Raw genomic sequence first — 24,283 nt, forward strand, 5'->3', positions numbered from 1 at the left:
TATTATTATTATTATTATTATTATTATTATTATTATTATTATTATTAAAATAACTATTATACTTGATGTTTCTTCTCAAATTGATCACGACTTGATTGCATTCACGGCTCACCGCCACCACGATCAACGGGCTGCAAGGGCTCCCGAGATCCGTTGTGCGTCGTCATCCTAAAACCCGAGTTACAATTATGATCCCATACCGTATTACAGTTGATGATAATTAATTAGACTAGATACCGATATATACGATGGATCATCAGCGTCCGGGACTTGTAGGATTTTGGTATCCATTCATTTGATGTAGCAAAAGGGTGATAAAAATACGTGTTTCTGGGTGTTAAGGATTTTAAGGTGAAATTTATTTACCATATCATTCTGTGTCGGTGAACGTTTTACGATCATTTTAGTGCTCGTTATTAACGATTTTCAGACATATTTTATGTTTATCTGTGAGATTTTAAATCTTAAACAGATTAATTGATCAATAACAATGATGGCCAAAGTATTTTATCTGATAAAGCGATCAAATCAAGTGGAGCTTATCAAATCACATTATTCCGGTCACGCTTAAGTTTCAGCAGATTTTTCCATTTTTTTTTTTTTTTAAACATTTGAACATGATTTATGTCAGTTTACACGCTGAAAACAATATCCAAGGGTGGACCGGCATAGCGATCTACTGCCTTGGGACACAGTGGGCCGCTTTCTTTGGCTGGGTTTTAGACCGGTGCCTTGCAAGTGGTACGATTACAGTGATATGTAATTACAATAATGCGACATTATAGGTTCATACGAGACGTGATCGTGATTTGAAACATAATCGTGGGGTAGCGTCAACCACCACCTAGGATAATATTTTTAATTCAATCGCCGTCTTGGACTGCAGGGGCGTATTTAGACTTAATTCTAGGGGGGGGGGGGGGGTAACTCAAACGTTTTCTTTAATTCAGGCTCAAAATTTAAAATTCTTCGAAATATTTAAATCTGGTGAATTCTTAATATTTGTGGTTGTTTTTTAAATCAATGCCGGATCTACTTAGAATCGAATTTTGTGTATTTCTTTTTTAACACCTGTCTGTGTTTTGAAAGTTACACTTGTGTTCTTTTTGATTTTCACTGAGTATGGACCCGACAAAAAGTCCAATTCAATATTCACACCCACACGTAATTTGATTTTATTATAAAAATAATAATCCACATTAAAAAAAATTTAAATGTGTATCTGACAAATAACTGATTTCTTAAAAATGGATTCAGGGGATATCGCCCTTTCGCCCCCACTCTAAAATACGCCCCTGTTGGACTACAGTTAACTATGGTCGAATATTTCGTAATAAGTAGGTACTTTTTAAATATTAATATAATATTCATAAGACAACTTCAAAATGTATTAACAACTCATACGTATATAATACATATTTTTTGTCAACTTAGATTTAATTGAACATTTTACGTACAAACATAACAAAAAATAAGACAAATTATGAAATTATAATCATTATACAACAGCACTTTACTTAATACCTTAAAATTGTAATACATAAATAACATAATATAACTCAAAAAACTAATTATGTTTAATTAAATGTATACAAACGATAAACTAAACTAAAATATTTAAACCTTTTATAGTAATGAATTATGTTTTACTATTTCACTACTATTTCATACTATTTCATGTTTTCGTAGGTATAGTAATAGTTCCAAAATAACAAATTATTATTGAATATGTAAATGATTTATTAACGCTAATTAAATTTTCAATAAAATATAATATAAATATTGCATTGAGTATTATATAATGAGTTGCTAATAAATACAAGCAGTTTCGATTTACAAAATAGTTTTCAAGTACAAAAAGTGCATTGAATATAAAATGAAATAAAATGAAACAATTCAAATGAAAATAATTTTTACGTAGAGTAAACATTTTTTAGTTAAATAATAATAAAAGTTTTAGTAAAAGATAATGTGTTTTTGATGAATTGATTATTTTTTCTATTTATTTATTTTATTTATTGTTACATAAATGTATATATTTATTTTATTGAAAAATTGGTTATTTTTAATAAATTTTTTATACATTAAAATAATGATTTGTTATGGTTGAAGATTATTAAACAGTAGCTATACAATTATTTACTTTTTTTTTAATTTTACTTTGGTATAGCAAATACTCCAATATATTAAAACAAAAATTTAGTATGTTTTATTATGTTTTTTTGTTTTTAATAATTATAATGTATTGAGGATGGATCACACTGTGCGTTTGATCTGTTACCAAACTATACAGACCCGATCAATTGCAATTGCGAAGACCGATTATGCGATCTAATCAGTAACCGATTAAATTTTGGTATCGATGTGTTACGGGCAAAAGTCGAAATCGGGCAAACCTCAGAAATGCCCGGGCAAAACGCGAACTGCCCAAAATCCTTGGACAAAATGTCATATTTCGGCTTTTAACCGGGCAAACCTAGTTATGACCAACCTCATTTGGGCAAAACTGCCAAAACCGTATATTGACTTTTATCGTAAGGGTAAAACCGTAGTCTTAAATACGTTCGCCAATATTAAATACAAATAATTATAAAATAAATATTATTGTACAAATATAATTGAATAAACTTAATTAATACATTTAAACCTCACTTGGGCTAAACTGTAGCGTTTTAAATAAATTCACTAATATTAAATACAAAAAAATAATAATCATAAAATATTGTTTAGATATAATTTAATGCACTTAAATAATAATAAAATATAATGATATTAAGTATTTGTATAAAAATAAACATAATAATATTAGGTACTTTTATAATGTTAAAATAAATAATTAAAAATAATAATACATTTAAACCCCATTTTGATAAGGTGTATTTTGTGTACCTTTAATGTAACGAATTGAAAAAATATAATAACAACGATAAATTAACAAGATATGCATGGTCATCTATAATCGTAATAAAATCGTATTTAATATTAGCAAACATAATTAAGACTCTACGGTTTTGCCATTACGATAAAAGTCAGTATACGGTTTTGGCAGTTTTGCCCAAATGAGGTTGGTCATAACTAGGTTTCCCCAGTCAAAAGCCGAAATATGACATTTTGCTCAAGGATTGTGGGCAGTTCGCATTTTGCCCGGGCATTTCTGAGGTTTGCCCGATTTCGGCTTTTGTCCGTAACAGATGCAATGAGATTTAAAATCACGCCAATTCGTTTTTATTCAAAAGTTATATTCTATAAATTATAAATATACAACTGATTATTGATTTCAACGAATAGCTTTATTGAGTCATTCCTCTGCGTACAGACATTCTGTCACTTTATACCAACATGCTTTTTTAAGACTTTGTTATTAAATTTGTTTTAAGTCATATTCTAAATGTATGAATAGTTTTGAATTTTCAAAATTAATTTTTCCATTTCAAATATTGGTAATTAATTAGTTATTATACGGTTAAAAAAAGTTAATTTTCAATTGACTAAAATATCTTTTTTTTCAATTTTTGATTAACGAATAATAATTTAATTTACATCAAACAATATGAACGAATTCGAAGCCACTGGTAGCAAACTTTGATTATATCAACCGTCAGGTGTCAGGCCCATAACGCAAAGAAACAACAATCATAATAATATCGTATAATTTAAATTAATGATGAAAACGTTGAATTTTATTCACGGAAGTTAATTTTCTTCTTCGTTCTCCTTGTCCGGCCCTAGAAAAGCAGTTCAGTGCCTATTCTCGTTATATCGGTCCTTTCCGTGAAACCAATAACAATATTTTGTTGAAATCAGACGAAAACCGACCGCTAATCGGACACCGAACTGATGGTGTGTGACGATTTTTCGTTCTGTTATTAATTATTTAATTATTCGACATAAATGTATTTTTATTTGAATGTATTATGTATCTATAATGTATAATAAATAATTTACTGTGACGCAGTGGCGCCCACGTAGGGTACGAAATGGTGTAGTTGCACAGATTTCTCGTGGATCCCGGGGCCTACATAAATTTGAGGGTCCCACTCTGGTCTCTGGAACAAATACTACCTATAGAAATGCATTACTATTCATTGGATCTTTAGATTGTTGAATAAAACATAAAGATTTGGCAAATATGCAAACAAATATAAATATTTAATAACTGATGTAGATAACTATAATAATGTTGATTGTGTTTATACAGTTTGCGTCAGGGCTAAGGAAGCCTTCCCAAGATTCATATGTTATTATGTTAAAATGTATATAACTACTATATAGAAATAAATTATGATGAAGTAATAGATATATTTTATAAAACAAGTCAACACATATTCAATGCCTTAAATTAAATCACTGTGATCAAAATTATTATGTATGTTGTAGTAGTAACTTTAATAATTAATTAGTTATTTTATTTGAAAAACTGCACGGTACAATACCAACCGGTGAAGATTTTTTTTTTTGTAAAATTTTAAATTCAAACCCCTATTAATAAAAAATGTTGTACAGGAATTTGCAATATTTCTAAACGTATTTATGGTAAGCATGCAGTGCTGCAACAATTAGGTGTGCAAGATGTGCAATGCAGAATTTCGTAGCTACTATTAAATTAATAGATATTTATTTATATTATTGGTAACGAACAAACAAATTCTGTTATGAAGTAATTTGTGCAAAAGGTATTCACAGTCCATCAATACTCTGTTGAAACAACATCGAGTTCCTCACAATAAGATCGAATTGAAGTTTCATTCATAACATACCGATTACATAATACTGGCAAATATACTACGCAATCATACATGGTAATATGCTTAACAATATTCAATATTTTAATATTTATAAATGTTTATGCATTTGTTTATGCAACGTTTATTTCAATGCATACAGCGAATTAAGATATTCCGTACATTTTCAGTTATAGACTTGATTTAAGATATTTAAAATCGTGATCATAGCATAGAGTAATAATACTACTAATAATATTACTCTATGGTTTACAGACGCGCCTGCCCCACGAGACGTAACGCTGATTCATGCACTGTCGGCAGTCAACACACAATTGTTATCATAGATTCACGTGTTCCACTCATTTTTTATTAGTATAGAAATGTTTATAAGAAACGTTTGGTACATCGAAGATTCTGGGTACATCCTCTTTTGGAGAATGGTCCATGACGTGAAAAACGTTTTGAAAAATTTTACTTAAACCTGACCGAGAAGAGAAATTTTATAATTATTTTCGTATGTCGATGGCTAATTTTGACAACCTATTATCAAGACTAGAAAAGAATTCTACTATGTTGAAATACTATCGTCTTCCATTTTAAAGACCTTAATAACAATAATAATAATATGCGTCGAACAGAAAAACTATTTTGTTGCATGTCTTTTTCATAAAATTCGAAAAGATTTTAGAACTTGAAATTTGGTCATCTGTTGGATTTTGTCCGGTCGGTAAAAAGTATTTAAAACTTGTAAGCAGATTCTTATGTTTTAAAAATCGAGTTAATTCTACTGGTACAAATTTTAAAAATTGTTTATATCGATTGGCTCAATATATCTTACACACAATGAGAATTGTTCAATAGAGGAAATATCAGACGTTTCGTCTGAGAGTACGGTAAAATATTTAACATACTTAACTTTAGTTATCACAAGTATCTATTACTTGGTTTTGAATATTCGTTGAATTTTTCCCACAAATGATATTGTTATGGCTACCTATGATTTTCAAATGTATTATAAAAATGACATCAGTACAAATGTAACTAGGCAAATGTATTAAATTTGTATTAAAAGATTCCCTAAAAACAATTCACAGCATAAAAAATCTCCCGCAGTATTTATTAGATATGGCCTGATATGATATACCTAGATATGATATGGCCTGTATGTACTACGATATTTTCAGTGCATGTATTATTATCTTCTTAACATTACACAGTAGCAAATGCTGAACGCTCATTTTCCAAATTAAAAATTATCTTAGTAACGCCATGCTACAAGTTCGCCTGACAAATATAAGCCTCTTAAACATACAGCAAAACCGTACAAATGAATTGGATATAAATAAGATAATAAATGATTTTGCTAATAATAAGGCAAGAAAAAAGAATTTTCTTAAATAATTTGTTTGCTGTTCACACATGTTTTTTATTTATGCTATTACTTATCGTTATTTTATATTAATTTTTATTTAGTCAATAAATAACACGCATCACAACTAAATATTTACATCGACAAAATATATTACAAGAAGAAATTATTTTTACAAAAGCCAAAATTGTTATGTATAAATATTTATTACTTAATAAAATATTATTCTCGATTAGATAAAAATATTTAAAATTGTTAATTAAAAAATGTTAATTCATTAATAGTTGTCAAATATTTGAGTTGTATGGTTATTAGCAAGGCTCGGAACTTTATGCGCTAAAAGATATTAAAATATGCGTTAAAAAAAACATCAATATATGCGGTATAATATTCAGTGAAAAATTGGAAAATAATTGCTTAAAAAATAATAAACTGACTACTGACTAGTGTACACTGTACAACGAAGTCGCTTGCATGCAGATGTATGCAGTATTATAACGAATAGAAATAATACTGTGCATAAGCTAATAAAAACCTAACGATTAAACATAATTGTTTACGAATTATCCATGGTTATACAATTTATTTATGTCATGTTACAAAATATTAATACAGTGGTAAATTTGTATAAAAATAAATATGGGTCGGCGGTGGTCACTATTACGAGTTCTCGGTACTATAAAGATTATGACATTATTGTTAAGTGCATTGGGAGCCGGAGCAATACAAATAATAGCCGTTGATGAATTAATTTATTTTGTCAAACGATATAAAACTTAGAATTTTGGTTATCATATATCTAATATTTTATTATTAAACTATAAATTTTTTTAAAAAATTTGTTAAATCCATGAAATATGCATATAAATGTTCTTAAACCCAAAATATGCAAATTGATACAAAAAGTAACAAAACATGCAAAATTATGCAACAAAAATGTTTATATCTGAAATATACATACTATGAATCGAATTTGTATCGAATCAGAATTTCAATATATTTCCTAATATACAAAAAAAATACGACCTATCATTGCTTAAAATTAAGTTGTTCGATTAGTTTCAAAAGTGTTCGATAAAGAGGAACGGGGGAGTGCAAACATTTTAAAATTTAAGTAATGTAAACATATATTTTTTAAAAGAAACAGACTTTTAGCGGATATCTAAAATTGAAATACCGTCTTTAACCTGGGCTGGGAGGGATTGATGAGCTTAGATAAATGGGGGAGGGCATTTATAAGTTCATTATTTATATATATTATTTATATAAGTTCATCAATTCATCAATGACAACATTTTAACACCACTGATGAATAGGGACCTCTAAAATTAGTTTCCACCTGGGCCTCAAAATTTTAGTTGCGGCACTGTAAGCATGCATTTGAAAATACATTTGGAAAACAAATTATTTCAATCAAACGAATATGGTCGTTTGGATGTAGACCAAAATAAATTTGGGGGCCCTATAATTATAATTGCACTAGTTCATGGAAAGCCTGTGGACGCCACTGCTGTGACGTAATAAGCGTCTGTTGTGGACAGATTTGTGATCAGAAAAAAAAAACACTTCTTATTATTCATATTTAACTGAGGCACGCGTCGGAAATGTCGTGTCAGCGCCGAAATCATTTAATGTATCATTAAATGATTTCGGCGCTGACAAAACTAGCATTTAAAGTTTTAATAGTTAGATATTTCCTAAATGTAATATTATTCGACTAGGTGGGTTAGTATTTCAAGATTTTAAAATTAAAAATAGTTAAACGTTTTTTAGCCTAATTTGGATATAATTATACTTCTTGTTGTGTCTTAGGTCTACAACTTATGTATCCTACATTTGTATATCTAACTATGTGGTCCCTTCCCCAAGTGAAACATTTCTGGATCAGTCCCTAATGTAGGCCTTAACATTTTAACAATCAACAAATGTTTAAAAAAAAAAAAAGACCGTTACATTTATTAATTTTACTATCACATTTGATTTTACAGGTAGATTATAACATTTTGAATATCACATTGATCAGTACATTCAAACTTATAATTATTAAAAAATAAAAATATGGCATACGCATCATGTTAACATCGAAAAAAATCAAAAAAAAATCAATGTTTACACGGGTTTGACACGTACAAAATGTAATTATAACACATAACCGTTCAATACATAAATGGTAGATTCTGACATCCAAAATCTGTTCGTTAACGGTCAACAACACTGAGCAAACGAGAATTAGGTTTGTCACAGGTACTGCGCAAATGTAATGGTATAAAAAATAATGATTCAATAGCGAATGAAAATCGAACGGAACAAAATGCGATTCCGTCGTTAACTGAAGTCCAACGCCGCTTTGGCCCTGGACCGCTTTCGCATCATATTCATGTGGAACTGATTAGGACTATCGCTGTCTGAACTTTGCGGCGACACTATGCGTTTTCGTTTCAGCGGCTTGCACGGGCGTTTCTCCGACGTTTGTTGTGCACTCGTGTTGGACGATAAATCCGACTCGTCCTTCACGCAAAACGAATCCTGCGATTATAAAAAAAAAAAAACGCAAATAATATAAATATATAATTATATATTATAATAAAATTCGTTAACCCGAAAAACAAGTATAAAACAACACATAGCCCGACCAATCCCGTCATCAATAACTATACAATACATTTTGCACGAAGGTTTATGAATAAATATTATTTTCATAAGCCTTTGTCCGAAGTATAAAAATCGATCCGGCCGTCGTCGTCCGATAATCCGTCACACTTTGACCTCGTGATTAAATGCGTTTATCTTACCTCTTCGTAACTGTTATGATCGTTTCTGTCGACGGCTTGAGAGTAAACGTCCATGTTGTAATGATGTCTCGTCAACTGTGGTATCTTGAAAACTCCACGAACATGTGTCGGGCTTCTAAACGAAAATAATTCACCATTTACATAATCGTAATAATGTTGTTACGAAAAAACATTATATTAGCGTCAACCATTAACGGTCTGTGTTTAATAAACCTACTATTTTGTAAGAAATATTCTGCATCAGAATAATATAATATTTAAATTGAATACTACGGTTAAAAATATAAAAAATAATATTGATTTGCAAATCAACATCTATTCTATTATTGATGTGATTAAAGGTGACGTACTTTACTGATCGCAAATACTGCTTCGTTATGCTAGTCGACGGTTCGGACTTTTCCTCGTCGTCGTCGATAAAACTGGAATCGAAATCATCGTCATTGTCGTTTTCGGACGACTCGGAGTCACTGCTACTGATCTTGGGTGCCGTCGTCGCAGCGGTTGCAGTTGAGTCATTGAAATAACTGACATCAGCTTCGTCGTCGATGAACACAAGTTTCTACAACAGAAGTACAAATTCATAGAACGGAAGAAAAAACATGATGTTTCTAACGAATGACTGAACAGCGGATAAGTAGATATACGGTAGGTAGTGCAGTTTTGGTTATTTGTATGCATAAAGAGAATGACGAAAATCACTAACCGTGCGCACACCGCTCCCTCGAAAGTATAAAATAAATAAAAGGAACAATCTTAAAAAACAAAAAAAGTAACATTGTTTAAATTGTTTAACCTACATTTTGATAAAAGGCGTAACTAGATAGGAAAAAAGTTTTGGTGCAATAAATTGACTGAAACCTCTATCTAATATTATCTTTATATGAAAACTCAACACGTCACATTGTTCTTTCAAATGAGAATACTTGAAATGTATAGTTGAAACAATAAACGAAAACCTGTCCCGTGTACATGTGTCGAATGAACAAATTTTTAAAATTGTGGTGCCAAAACGACCTGCGCCGACAGGGAAGACGACTTACCTTTTTCGGCTTGCGCCGCCGCCGTCTTCTCCGAGCATTACTACGACGCCGAGAAGTCGGCGTCTCGTCACGGCCACCGCCATCTTCGTGGACGAAGACATCCGAATCGCTACTGGAAGACAACAGGTCGACCGTGTCGGCGGCAGCGATTCCCGGTGACGGTCTCAACCGCGCCGCGGCCACTTTGGGAGTGGACTGCGAGAACCGGGGCGGCAAATGCCGACGGTTCGGCGGGTTTATGGGCGACATATCGTCGACGGAGCGTCGCGCGGCCGACGCGTGATCGGCGGCCGTCCGCGGCGGTCCGACGACGACGGCGTCCGGTGGTGGTCGAGGTCGCTTGGACGAGGCCGTGCTCATCTTCAGGCTGATGCCTGGCTTGAACAGGTTGCACGCTTTCAGTATGTTCAACGGGACCGACCCACTGCCGTAGGGCCGCGCCGTTTCCGCGGCTGGTTTCTCGTCCGCCCGACGTGGTGGATCAGCCGGTGCTTTCGCGTTCGCTTCGGTAGTGCCGTCGCCGCGGTAGTCGACGAACATGAAATCCATGTCGTCGTCGTGGTCGTGGTTTCCGCGGGGCGACGGCAGTGGACCATCATCGCGGACTTTTCCGGCGTCCACCACGACGCGTGGTTGCGAACAGGGTGGCGTGGACATGTCGACGGCGCGCATGACGGGTGCGCGGGAACTGTCGGCCACTTCGGTCCGGTCGCGTTTCGTCGGCTTCCGCCAGCTGAAAAACTCGAGAGAATCGTCCGTCGAGATCGCGTCGTCGTCGTCGTCCACGTTTTCCGTAGTCTTTTCCGCGTCCTCCGGTCGTCCGCCCGCGCTTGACGTCCCCTCCAAATACCGCGCGCTTCCCGGCGGCGTGTTCAGCCCGTCTGCCGACCGTCTAACCACACGTCCGCCGTCCTCGGTTCCACCAACCTCGGTACCGCCGTCCTCGGTTCCGCCGTCTTCGGTTCCGCCCGGTCGGCTGAGCATTTGTACAGGGCTCGCTCGATCATCGCACGTCCATCCGTCGGAATCGTCGTCCAACCGTTCCCCGACGATCTCATCGTTGTACTTCTCGATGTATCTATCAGCCCTCTGACTCTTGAACATGTCTTCGAAGTTTACGTCTTCTACCGCAAAGTCGTCTTCGCTTCCGTTGGATCCCATAACGTCCGCGTCGTCTCGGCCGACCGTCGTTCCGACCGCGTCCGGCCTCAAATTTTGTCCGGCCGATCGGAAAAACTGCGGTTCACCGGCGTCATCGTCTTCGACGTCGGCGCTTGAGTTTTCAAACAATGCGTTAAAATCGATTTTTCTCTCGTCTTCGCCCAGTTCCACTGCGGATCCCGTGTTCGGAAAACTACCGCAAGCCATAGAACTCGTTCGTATCGAATTTTTCATATCGGTCGGATCGTCGTGACGCCCTTTGAAACGATGGCTTTTGAATATGTCTTCGTTATCGCTTTCTGATTCGCATTCGTCGTGGACTCGTTTTCTATTCGGCACACTTTCCGAGGCAACATTATTGTCTTCCGTTCTGTTTCGGCTGCACGTTGTCGCCGGACTTAGTTGCGCGCCAGTATTTCGCCATAATTCGTTTGCGTAACTCGTATTCGCGCGGTCTCCGTTGCACGTTACCGCATTTGTTTGGCTGTCGAACAACTCTTCGGTGTCGAAGTTTCCCATTTCACCGTCGATATTGCATTTAAAAACTTCGCTTTCACTGCCGTTAATTTTGGACGTAGCACAGTCGGTAAATAAATTTAACAGCTTAAAAAATCGGTCGTTCATCACAACGGAATCCGTCTGCTCGCATGACTGTAGCCATTCGTTAAAAGCTTTTTCCTCTTCGGAAAAATAATCCAAATCAATAACCACTTCACTACGCTCGTCCTCAACACGGACATCATTTTTTTCAGCGATAAAATCAAAATCAGTTGAAATTAAATCCGCGTTATTATTTTCGACAGGGCATTCAACTTCTTTTATATCGTTTGATTCTAATTCGACCGTTTTTCGTTTTTTTGACTTTCTTTTAGATTTATCTGAAATACAAATTATAATATATAATGTACAAACGAAAAAGGTCAATTTAAATATTTTATTTTTTTCTATAGTTTTTCTTAATATATTCTTCGATTTATGAAATATCAATACTTTAATTCAGTCGTGAAAGAAAGTTAACTTTACCCTGTTAATTTTGTAGGTATATTGAAAAATCAAAACCATTGCAATAATGTCAGAAATAGGATGTACAAGTATTTTATGATTTAACAACAAGATTTTAACAAATTAATAGTACTAATACTACAGAAATAATATGTAATAATACAAATATATAACACATAATTATATTTATAATACTAAATATGTCTGGATTATTCAATATAGTGATGAATAATAAAGAAAAAATTGAGTAGTTTTTATAATATTTAATTTTCATAAAAGTAAATCAATTAAAGAATAATTGTCGGAAATATATAAAAAGGAGTGAATACATTCATTATATTTCATTCAATTATTTTAAAGCCGTGAATGGAAAAATCGCAAAACAAATTTAGAGTTACAATTAAAGGATTATTAGAGCCAAAGTATTAAAATATTATGTTATTTTGTAGTATAGATTAGATTAAAATATAGTAATTTCACTGAAAAAGTGATATTGTTTAAAATTAAAAAGTACAATATGAGGCATCACTTGGTTTCGATTCCATTACATCAAATATATTGAAACAAATAGCGATATAAATCTAAAACCCGGTTGAAATTAGTACCAAATTACATTTTTAAATAATATTATTGTATTGATATAAAACAATTTCAAATTTTAAATTAAAATCAACATTTTTACCATAAATAAACTCCATAAATATATCTTTTGGAACACTTAGATAGAAGATAATATTTGTATTATTTATATAATAATCTATATTTTATAATGAAATAATAAAAAATTAATAAATGATTAATACTTATAAATTAATAAATAGATAATCAAATAGTTTATAAGTAGAAATGAATTAATTAATAAAAGCTTCGACTGGAGTATTATTATATTTGTAAAGTACAACCATTTTCGAATTTTATCATCATAGGTATATACATTACTAACCTGCATTACTACTCCACGTCTAATAAATCAAGTTGTATATACAGTTTCAATTATATATAAATTTATTATAAAAAAATAAAGATAATTGTTTATTTTATGTTAAATTAATATTCTTGAAACATATTTGGGTATTTGAGTTTAATATTAGTTAAGTTTCAAGTAAATTTGAAAAATTAGGTCCAAGAGACCCAAAGTAATAGCAATGTAACACTTGTGTAGGGTAGTAACGCAGGGTAAATAAAACTGCGACTAAATATAAAAAAATAAAATTAGTTGTGATTTTATATTTTATAATTAATTAATTTTAATTTTTAGTTGATTTTTAACATTAAAAACTAAATATATATATATATATATACAATATAATATAATATAATATATATGTATAAATATGTATAAGAACTATGCATAATAATTATCTTATTTAAATTTGACAAATTTGAAATATGTACACGGAATTAAATGATGTATAGGTAGCATAACGTTTGACATCTTTAGAACAATACTCATAAGTAACAGGTAAGCTTTAGAATCTAACATCATACTGACACTTCACTAAATAATATATTATATAACATTTCAGTTACAAAATTTAGCTAACAAGTCAGTTCTTAAACTTTAGAATATTACTTGTTCCAACCCACCTCTTGAAAGTGATTACATAAGCCCTCCCACAAAAAAAAAAAAAAAAGATGCATTTTAATATTTGATAATTAAAATTACGAAGTTAATACTATCAAAAATGATCCCTTAGGGCTTTAATGTTTACCATAACAATTTTGAAAAACATCGAGTCCGTCTTCTTCTTCTTGGTTCTGCGCACCGTTCATCTCTATGTGTTTCATTATATTATTAGCCTCCGATTTTTTCTTCCCTTTACCTTTTTTAATTGCCGGCAAAATCTCTTCAGTTTTTTTCACATGTATCATTAAACATTTTGGATTGATATCTAATACAATTATATATTATATATTTAAGTTTTGACAGCAAAGTTATTACATTAAAAGAAATAAAATCATAAACAGCTGTTTAATTTTAGATTTAAATAAGTAGAAAATATAATACTCACGTTTTGGTATCAATCTTGGTCCTCCTTGAGCCAGTTTAGAAAGTATTGATTTATTTTTCAACATTTTGATTACAAGTGTTTTACTGGAAGCAACACTAGAATTGTATTTCTAATCATAAAGACAAGTTTACATTATTTTTAACTTTACTGAAATATAATCATTTAAAAAATTAAAAACTATAAGCTATTATTCCTTCACTTACAAAATTTGTTAATATTTCATCAAACTATAAATAAAATTAGATAATTAATGTAAGTGCAACTAAAACTAAAAACATAAAAGATTTTCGAATTCCACTGACTACAACATGAGATTGCTCTCAATATTTGTAGATTTACACACTAACACTGTTTACTACGTATGCACTGAGTAATAATTACACTACCACATACAGTACAATGATATAAAATATGATTGGTTTTCATGAACTTCAAATTGTTAATACATTAACTTTATTTTGATGTAAAATATACACATAAGAAATTATACTATTTACCATTTGTTCTTTGCCCTCAGTAAGTAAAGTAACACACTTTCCTGATCGTTTTCGACCAGTACGACCAAGTCTTTGAACAAATTTAATTGGAGACTTGTTCGCTTCTAAACAAATTATTAAATCAACCTCTCCGATATCCAAGCCTTCTTCAGCAACACTAGTAGCAATTAAAACATTGAAATCACCACTTTTAAATCGGCTCATAACCTATTTGGAAAACATAATAATAATAATAATAATAATATTAATGAACAACATGAATGGTACAATATATTTAAATCAATCTGATCAGTTAATCTCGTTCACCTCCAGTTGTTTTTTCTGAGGTAGACCTCCTTTTTCTTTTAAAGATTGTCCAACAAACATGACAGGTTTCACAGATGAACTGAATGTTTTTAAAAGCTCAAACACTTCTACCACAACCAACCGATACTGTAAATATAATAAATAATAATTTAGTTATAAATTTGACATTAAACAAGCAAATTAAAATTTTATCCATATTCTGCCTTATACAGAAATACATTTTAATTCTAATAACCTGGCAGAATATTATTATCTTGCTGTTTGATTCAGTATTCTCATTTCCGAAATAGTCTTGAACAATTTTTTTCAGCTCAACCAGCTTAGGGTGACTCCAAGTCAAGTCCTATAAAACAATTTTAATTAGAAACAAAAAACCATAAAATTACTTCAATTAACTTACTTGACAATTTAATTCTTTATTTATATTAGTTAACATTTTTTGAAAATCTGCATCATTTGATAAACATTTATGATTTTCACAAATTTCTAAATTATACAAATAAAATAAAATATAAACTACCGATACTAGTTTTATACTTGACAAATTGTTGTTAGAAAATTGAAGCACATTACCTAATGACTGTAAATAAAATACTTTGATACCATAAATAGTCAATAATTCTAAAGCATATGCCAACGACATGCATATTGTAAAATCATTTATTAAACAACCAACAAGAGCTTTTGGCATTTCACGAGCAACATTACTTGTTAAAAATTTTTGTTTGGCACCAAGTATCTAGAATTATACAATTTATATAGAATTAAAAAAATATATTAAAAATTCCACATAAGAAATTGTTATCTATTATAGTTACAATATTGATGTTCCAGTAAAAATTATTTTATTTCACACTCACTTGAAATTTTGCTAGATTAGTAACATTTCCACTAAGTGCATGATATTGTTTTAAACGTCTTGAGAATTTATCATAAATCTGTAATAAATTTAAATTTAATAAAATCATAAATGGAAAACATAAATTAATATAATTTATATATTTTTATTACTATACATGAAATTATGTTGATACCTAAATTAAAACTAATTATAAAAAAAAATGGTTTAATGTTAAATGTTTTTTTTCTTTTATTATTTTAAATTAATTCAAACTTAAATTTAAATCTAAAATAAAATAATGTTTTTTGAAGAACTCAGAAATAAATATATGATATATATATATATATATATTCCATATAATAATCAACAAACCTTTGATTGAAATAAGATTACTGTTATGTAATATATACAATTTTATTACCTAATTAGATTATCGTATATATAAATTTACCAACATTGATTATAATTTAATTTATACTCAATTTTGTATATGATTTATATAGTAAGTGTTATTATACGAGAATATCTCATAAGATTAAAAACTATTTAACCTAAGTATAATATTCTTAATTTAAAACCACACTTACAACTAAAAATTGAGATCGTACATTCAATATGGCATTGGTAAGTTTAACTGGTATACACTCAATATTTTTTTTATTTGTATATCTTGCTACATCTAGAGACTCGTCAGTTCTAAACTCCAACCTTGATATATTTAAATTTTGTATCACTTCAGCGACTGTTTCTACAGTCGTACCTGGAGTAGCTGATAATCCAACTATTCTTATAATTCGATTTTCTTCGTGTAAACGTTTTAATACCTGTAAGATATATATAGTTAAAATTAACATACATTCAAATTATGTAATTTTATAATGAGTTTAAATTAATAGGTAACCTGAACATAAGCGTAATCTTTGGTAGCACGGTGTGCTTCATCTACAATAATACATTTTAACATTTCTGATGGGCATTTACCGAGGTTTAAGTCATTAGCTAAAACTTGAGGTGTTAGAAAAAACACTCTGTACTTCTTCCAAGCCAAGTACCTTTGTTCAGGTGGTATGTTGCCTGAAAAACAAGTACATGTTATATATTATATTTCAATTAGGAATTTTAAATAACTGTTTTTAATTCGGTAATTTAAATCAAACATCATAAAACTAACCAGTCATTTCAAATGTTACATCTCTAGGAATACCCATTATCGAGTAACAAGCTTCAATTTGCTGGGCAACTAATGGTCTCGTTGGAGCCATGAATACTACTTTACCCATAGGATACCATCGGTAAAAATTATACATGACCACAGCTGCTATGAATGTTTTCCCCAAACCTAACAATAATAATAAAAAAAACTCAATTATTGGCTATCTATAAAATAAACTCATAGATAATGAAACATGTATAATATACCAGTAGGCAAGCTAACAAGAGTATTATGAAATAAAGCGGTCTTAATAATTTCCATTTGATACTCCCTGACTGGAAAATTTGATGGATACACATAATGTGAACCAGATGATAAATGAAACCCATCTGCATCTGGTTTTTTGTAAAAAATAGCTGGTCTAAAAATTAAATCAAATATTAATTGGATTTAAAAGTTTTCATACACGAGTGAATGTTTTCTCACAAACTACTAAAGCTCTCATTGTGTTCAGGTGAAGAACTTAGATCTATATGTTCGATTTGATTTTTTTGTTTTTCTTGATTTTGATCATCTGTTTCTCTATCACATATTTTATCTCTATCAGGTTTTCTAAAGAAATGTGATAGTCTGCTTTGGACAGTTTGACATTTCTTGGGTGATTCACATAAATCTATTACTGTTGTACTGACGTCTTTTAAATTTTTACTAGATCTAGGTACAGGATCCAAAGTAGCACTAGGTCCAGGTACAGGATTCAAATTGATAGATTGTAGAGGTACTTCCACATCGTTATAATGTCTATAAATCATATTTTTGCAAATTATTTGAATAATATAATAAACTAGCCACAGCCTATAAATAATTAATAATATATTAAAAAAAGAATCTTAATTTAATTATATATTAAATTATGGATAATTTTAATGGAAAAATATGTTTATTAAATATAAGAAAATACCTAGCAATGAATTTCTAAATTATTTGTTAACTGTAAATTAGATTTTGAAATTGACACATATTGTTAATTATCATTATCAGGGCTTGTAAGTTCATGCATTTGCATGTCTTCTTAGCTAAATCAGAAAATATGCTAAATGAGACACAAATCCATTTCATAACAATGGTAATAAAAATCTAAATTTCAATAAAGCATTTTCTATTTGACATATAGTTGATTTGTTTTTTAAATTATTAGTGCATATTACTTTATATAAATTCAGCAAAATCGTTTTTCGTGGAAGTAAAAATAAATAGATCAATAAATGTTGTATAATTCATTCTCATTTACTTTTCCGAACTTATTTACAAAATCTTAGTATTTTATCAATATTTTTATTTTTTTATGATAGGTATTAAGTTTTATAAGTTAAAAACAGTCCACGGAAACAATGTTATTGTGCCCCACTACCACTCTCCTCCAATTGACGTGTCCATTTCAATCTATCTATTTTCGTCGCAACGTATGTTCATTAATTATATTTTTAATAAAATGTAACCGAAAAAATAAAATATAACTTTTAAAAATATGAATAGATAATTCTTATTATTTAAAAAAAATACTTATAAATTTTTTTCGTGTATAGTTAAGAATTTTTAATGCATATTTGATCAAATGTTAATGCATTATTGCATACTTATTTATGCGTTTTTAGTTTACAGGTTTTCAATTTCAAAATAATTAATAAGCTAAAATAATATAGGAAAGGTTATAACCAGAGCTAGGATTTGTATGCAACAGCATGTTTTTTTTTTGCGACTTCTGATTATTGATTTTGCCAGTAATGTCCACGAACCACCTAGTAGTGAGATAAATGTGGTGTTTTTATTTTGCATGTTTTTGCATATTTTGGACAAAATGGATATTATTGCAAATATTGAATAAAATGAATATTATTGCATACTTCGATTGTAAAAATGCAAAAAATGAATGTTTTATAGTATATTTCGTAATTAATATTCATAATTTAATATTAATATTTCGTATTTAATTCTAGCCCTGTTGATTAAAGTATAAACTTGATTTTTTTTTATAAAACATAAATTTTATTTTAAATTAATTAATAAATTTCTCAATTATATTATATTAAGACAAACAGCCACTCACTGATTTAGATACTTCAATAAATATTTTTATTTTTTTTTTGTAATTATATTTTTGTGTGTACCTATTTTACAATTTTTTATTGCATACAAATTCTAGCCCTGGTTATAACTAACTCTAGACCCAATAATAAATTGTTAAACATTTGAAACAGTTAGCAGCTTAAAAATTTGATAGCAGAAATAAAAATAATACTGTAAAATTAATACATTTCTCATTAATAATCTTATAAGCTTATAGTTATTGAAATAATGCAGTTTAGTGGAATAGCTTCTAAATTGTACAGTCATTATTCATTTTTTTTTTTTTTTTTTTATTAACCTAAATTAAGCTGTTTAGTGATTTACCTTAAACTCTCTTCTAATATGGAAGCCAATATGTCATCGTCTTCTGGTAAAAAATCATTAAATGTATCAGTCATTTTGTTGTTTATGTGCCTGTAAAAAAATATAAGTATGACAACAGTAAATAAAATTATTAAATTTGATATTAATACATTTAATAGAAACATAACATAAATCGCAAGTAATAGGAACATTTTATGGAAGCACAACAAAACATATTATATAATGTATACCATTCCTATTAGTTAAGTATACCAAAGTGCTTGTTTTGTACTAAAAAATTATCACCATGGCTGTAAAATCAATAGATATGTAAAAAATTATTTTTTATATTTAAAAAATATATTTTTAAGAATGGCTACAAATTTTTATCGATATCTTAGATTTTACTATTTCATAAAATATTATATATTATTAACTTGCAATTTAATAAAACTAAGTGACATAAAACACAGAAATTAAAATGTAAACTCATTCAATTATGCTAATATTAGAACAAGCAAGATACACAGATACAGATAACACTGACACAGAACTGTGCGTGGGCACTTGCCTGATTTCATTCATTCTCAAAAAATGTATTGTATTCGTAAAACAATAATTGTGATTAAAACTCAATTTACCAACCAACATTTATCTTGTAGTTTATCTGGATATTATTATAAGAATTCAGAATCATTCAAAATCACTATGTGAATTTATTAAAATTAATACATGTCTCATACATATAGAATAATAAAACAACTCTCTGTACTTCAATAATTTTAAATAATAACTTTTAGAAATTTACTAACAATACTGATAAGGCATACAATTACTAATACCTTTAGCAAAATAGTAAAATCAAAATATTATGTAATTTAAAACAATTATGAACTTGATAACTTTTATATATATAGTAAGTCATGGTAATTCAATATTAAAATTATAGTCTCAACAAGTACAATATGAATAGTAGTTTTACTTTACTATATGCATCTAAGGCAAAGACAATTGTTATACTGAAGCACCCTCTTAATTATTTTATCATTAATTAAGCTTGAAATTAATTTACAGATTTTCTAAGATAAGTTTCATAAAATAATCCATAATTACAAACAAACATATATAATGTTATATTACACCAATAAAATACCAAAATAAACCTAATACACTTACAGCTATATGAAACTTTTGGATCGAACATTTTTTCATTAACTGTTAATTATCAAATTAGCATAATTAATACTGTTATCTTTACAATAAACCACTAATGAAGTGACTGATTTTTATTTCATCCTAAACAATATGAAAATATAATTTAGTGTACATTATCCTGTTTTGAATTTATTTAAAAGTTTTTACTAGTTTCTTTTTAACAATTTTGTTGAAAAGTTAATTTGATATTTTAATAATCAATTATACCTTTCAAAAGAAAAAAAATCATACTAAATAATTTTTTTTAAAAAAATAATATATTTTCAATAACAGAAATGTTAAAAGCTTTGTACATCATAAAATAAGCTACGTAGAATATAGCAGAACCTCACTAGTTCAACATTCACGATATCAAAGTATACATGTTTATGGAGTTCAACCAAAAAAAAGATACAATGAACTACCAGTTTTAAATATATGAATTAAGTAACTGAAAATCAAAATAAATGTACTTAATACAATCAATGATTATTAGCGGTTTAACCCATTAATAAAATTCCCATGGTAACTTTGTAAAAACTATTAACATGTATATTGAAGGTTCAAGATTTTTTAATGACTTATAATTACTACTTAATGCATACATTAGTGTTTTGCTTTATTTACTAAATAAAGTAATAACACAAAAATAGTTTGCATCAAATATAAACTTAAATATTCTTAAATTACATAGTATAAAAACCTTCTCTAATACATAGGTATTTTTATTTATGAACATAATTTATAAATTATAACAAAAATATATAATGTTTTAGAAAAGTACACTGTTTTGAATTTTAAATTTTAAATAAATATTACAATGGTTTTAAATAGTTTTAACAACTTTTTTACATAAAATTTGTTTTTAATTTTAAAAAGTTCTTGAACTCATACTTAATATAAAGTCACTTTTTTTTTCTTAAGATATTACTGATTACAGGACGAGTAGAATCAGTCAATGGAACTTCTTTCAATCCATGCTTTAACATTCCTTCACGGATTTCATACTCGTTCAGATCATTTCTTGAAGTGTCCTACACAAAATATATTTTGCATAATGACAAATACAGTAAAAATATGAACAATTTTTAAATTTCTAATTTTTATATAATATCCGATTAATACAATATTTTTCAATAACATTTGTTGAGAAATTTCTATCAGATAAATTCTTGGAACTAAATTTTCTATAATTTTTGTTAATTTATCATCAGTTAAAATAAATAAATTAACTCTTCTCGATCACTATTAATAACTTTGTCAAATTCGTTAAGCTATTTTTCCATAAACAAGCACTGTTTAGTAACAGATCTTCATTATTTGTTTATTATATATTGATAGAAAAATATTTTGTTAAATATGCTATAAGTTCCCTGTTCAAGGAATATACAAAATATTTTAAACTATGATATATAAAAATTTTAAAATAAATTCTTACTCCCTATGTGTAAAATATATTTTTCATAATTTATATGAATTATGTATTATTCATACATCTCATTTATTACGTATTATTTCTACATGTAACATTTGAAATGTGTTATTAAATTATTGATCAAAATAATGAATTTAAAAATTTTAAAAATATAAAATATATAATATATTATTTACTAGAGTAAATAAATAAACAGTGTAAATAGTGGAATGCATTTTTTTAGCCTTCAAGTAACACATACACAATTGATTAATATGCATACAATAAATTGAAAACAATATACAAGTTATCAATAACTATGAACTCACTCAAACCTTAACATATTTAGATAAAAAGTGTCTACTAATTTATCTAATATTAATAATGAAACTATAACGGATGTTCAGATAATAAAATTAATTTATATAAATTAAATGGAATTATTTATTATTAATAAAATTAAGCTATAATAGTTATACAATTGCTGTTTAATTTTGACATGAATAATTTAATTTACCATTAATTCATCGCTGTTGGTGGCAATAGATTTAACAGATTGATTGGTTTCTTTCTTTAAAGATTCCATTTCTAATTTTTGAAGTTTCATAAAAAGAACTTTTCTAGTTGTATTTGTAATAGGGTAAGATATACCATATTTGGACAGTCTAGATTTCAACTCAGCATCATCAATTGTACTGTTTGATGACATTATCCTTTTATCTGTTAATACGAATACATTATTTATAAATACAAGTAGAAAAAAAATTAATAATTAATTACTTACATAATTTTTATTTTTCCACAAAAATGATTTAAAATAAAAATGACAAAATTAATTCTTTAAAGTGTTAGTACATATTTTCAATAGTAACTTTCTTACAGTAATTTACAAGTACAATAAATACATGTACTGTAGCTACATAAATATAACGTTCATAATTAAATAATGTTATTAAAAACAAAAGTAAACCATTAACCAATTGATAAACAGATTTATGAAAAAACCAATTAAATTATTTTATATGCTAGTATTTAGAACAATTCAAATTTTTACTAGTTAATACACATGTTACATGACCAAAAAAGATTTAACTTAAAATTGTTCAGTTAAGCAAATACTTATTAATTACTATTAAAATCATTACTAGATATAAGAAAAAAATATTTCACATTATTTATATGTCAAATCGTCAAATCTTATCACATCATTTATGTACATGATACCATCAATTTTTCATCGCAAAAACCAAATACTTAATTAATTCGAAACACCACAATTACAAAAATCCAATGTTCTAGATATTTTTTAAATGCATATTTTTTTTATTTATAAACAATTGTGTTCAGTAAGACTTTATAGGCTTCAGTTATCAATAAAGATATACGAGTAAGTACTCAGACAGAATTCCAATAGTATTTATAATTCTGCAGGACACTACTAATCATTAAATTATGAAACAATACCATTTTTATAGATAAGTTTTCATAAATGATTATTAAATTTAAATTAAATATTATTTATTAATTTATTATTTTATTATTTATATATGTATTACTATTAAATTTGAATTTCCAATTTAATACATCGAATTTAAATGTGCCAACAATTCATTAAAATTATTATGAAGTACCATGGTGAGTAGGATAAGTACTAAAATGCTAAGGAAACACTACATAACAGTTGAAGGATATGTTACCGAGAGAAATCTGAAATTAATAAGTCCCTTAGACATCTATCTACCAAGAAAAAAATACTGAAAAAAAAAACCAACAATTTATCAGTTGGCAAGTTTTGTTGGCGAGTTTTCATATAAAAAAATCCAATTTTCTTTAGATCTCCATAACGTATTGTGTGGTTTAACATATCATGTAGGATTCAAATCTTAACATTTAAAATTCCAATACGGACAATTAAGTCCAGAGAAACTGTTTCGATGAGTTGAAGCAAATAGATTTCATACGACATTGGGATAATTCTAAGTGATGAACGTGCCCTATTTAGCTCAGCACACTGCCATAAAATATACCGACACATAAACGCATTAAATTAATGATCGGTGTCACTTACTTTAACGGAAAAGATAATTGTTTAGGAACAACCACCGGAGACAACGACCAAACGTGCGGGATGAACGTGCAACCGTTTTCGTTTGTTTGAAACAAATTTATGAGGTAAATGGGAGTGATGGGAGTGATGATTATACGACACATCGAAAGTTCCGGCCGGAAGAAAATCGCAGACGACAACATACGAACGGAAATCGAAAAAATTCGTCCGTTATCGCACAATCCTTTTCATTACGCTTATCTAACCGTTCAAATATGTTATCGTTCAACTCTTATCA

At 29.0% G+C, this 24,283-nt stretch overlaps 1 protein-coding gene across 3 annotated transcripts; it reads right to left on the reverse strand.

The window, feature by feature from the left end:
- Positions 1-7,412: 7,412 nt before the first annotated feature.
- LOC112688631 lies at positions 7,413-24,281 on the reverse strand. Of its 3 annotated transcripts, XM_025561918.1 has the most exons (20): positions 24,007-24,234; positions 21,419-21,558; positions 19,352-19,441; positions 17,387-17,701; positions 17,167-17,321; positions 16,919-17,086; positions 16,649-16,821; positions 16,335-16,571; positions 15,767-15,844; positions 15,480-15,645; positions 15,307-15,392; positions 15,142-15,249; positions 14,907-15,032; positions 14,601-14,807; positions 14,104-14,212; positions 13,804-13,983; positions 9,929-11,967; positions 9,236-9,447; positions 8,886-9,000; positions 7,413-8,619 (listed from the first exon to the last, which is right to left on the reverse strand). In XM_025561918.1, the coding sequence occupies exons 3-20, from the start codon at positions 19,423-19,425 to the stop codon at positions 8,419-8,421; spliced, it is 4,749 nt and encodes a 1,582-aa protein (XP_025417703.1). In that variant the 5' UTR covers positions 19,426-19,441; positions 21,419-21,558; positions 24,007-24,234; the 3' UTR covers positions 7,413-8,418. The 3 variants fall into 3 exon arrangements, with proteins under 3 accessions (XP_025417703.1, XP_025417704.1, XP_025417701.1); XM_025561919.1 differs by lacking the exons at positions 21,419-21,558; positions 24,007-24,234 and adding an exon at positions 20,507-20,592; XM_025561916.1 differs by lacking the exon at positions 21,419-21,558 and having other exon boundaries at positions 7,415-8,619; positions 24,007-24,281.
- Positions 24,282-24,283: the final 2 nt, after the last annotated feature.

Source organism: Sipha flava, unplaced genomic scaffold (genome assembly GCF_003268045.1).
Source record: "Sipha flava isolate LNK unplaced genomic scaffold, YSA_version1 3_pilon_pilon, whole genome shotgun sequence".
In the NCBI taxonomy this organism is placed as follows: Eukaryota; Metazoa; Arthropoda; class Insecta; order Hemiptera; family Aphididae; genus Sipha; species Sipha flava.

Excerpts from the sequence above, each read along its gene's own strand:
- LOC112688631 (XM_025561916.1), bottom strand. The coding sequence starts at position 24,188 with ATGTTGTCGTCTGCGATTTTCTTCCGGCCGGAACTTTCGATGTGTCGT. Across the intron at positions 17,087-17,166 it reads TCTTGTTAGCTTGCCTACTG|GTTTGGGGAAAACATTCATA; the intron begins GTATATTATACA and ends TATTATTGTTAG. Across the intron at positions 15,393-15,479 it reads ATTTTATTTACAGTCATTAG|AAATTTGTGAAAATCATAAA; the intron begins GTAATGTGCTTC and ends TGTATAATTTAG.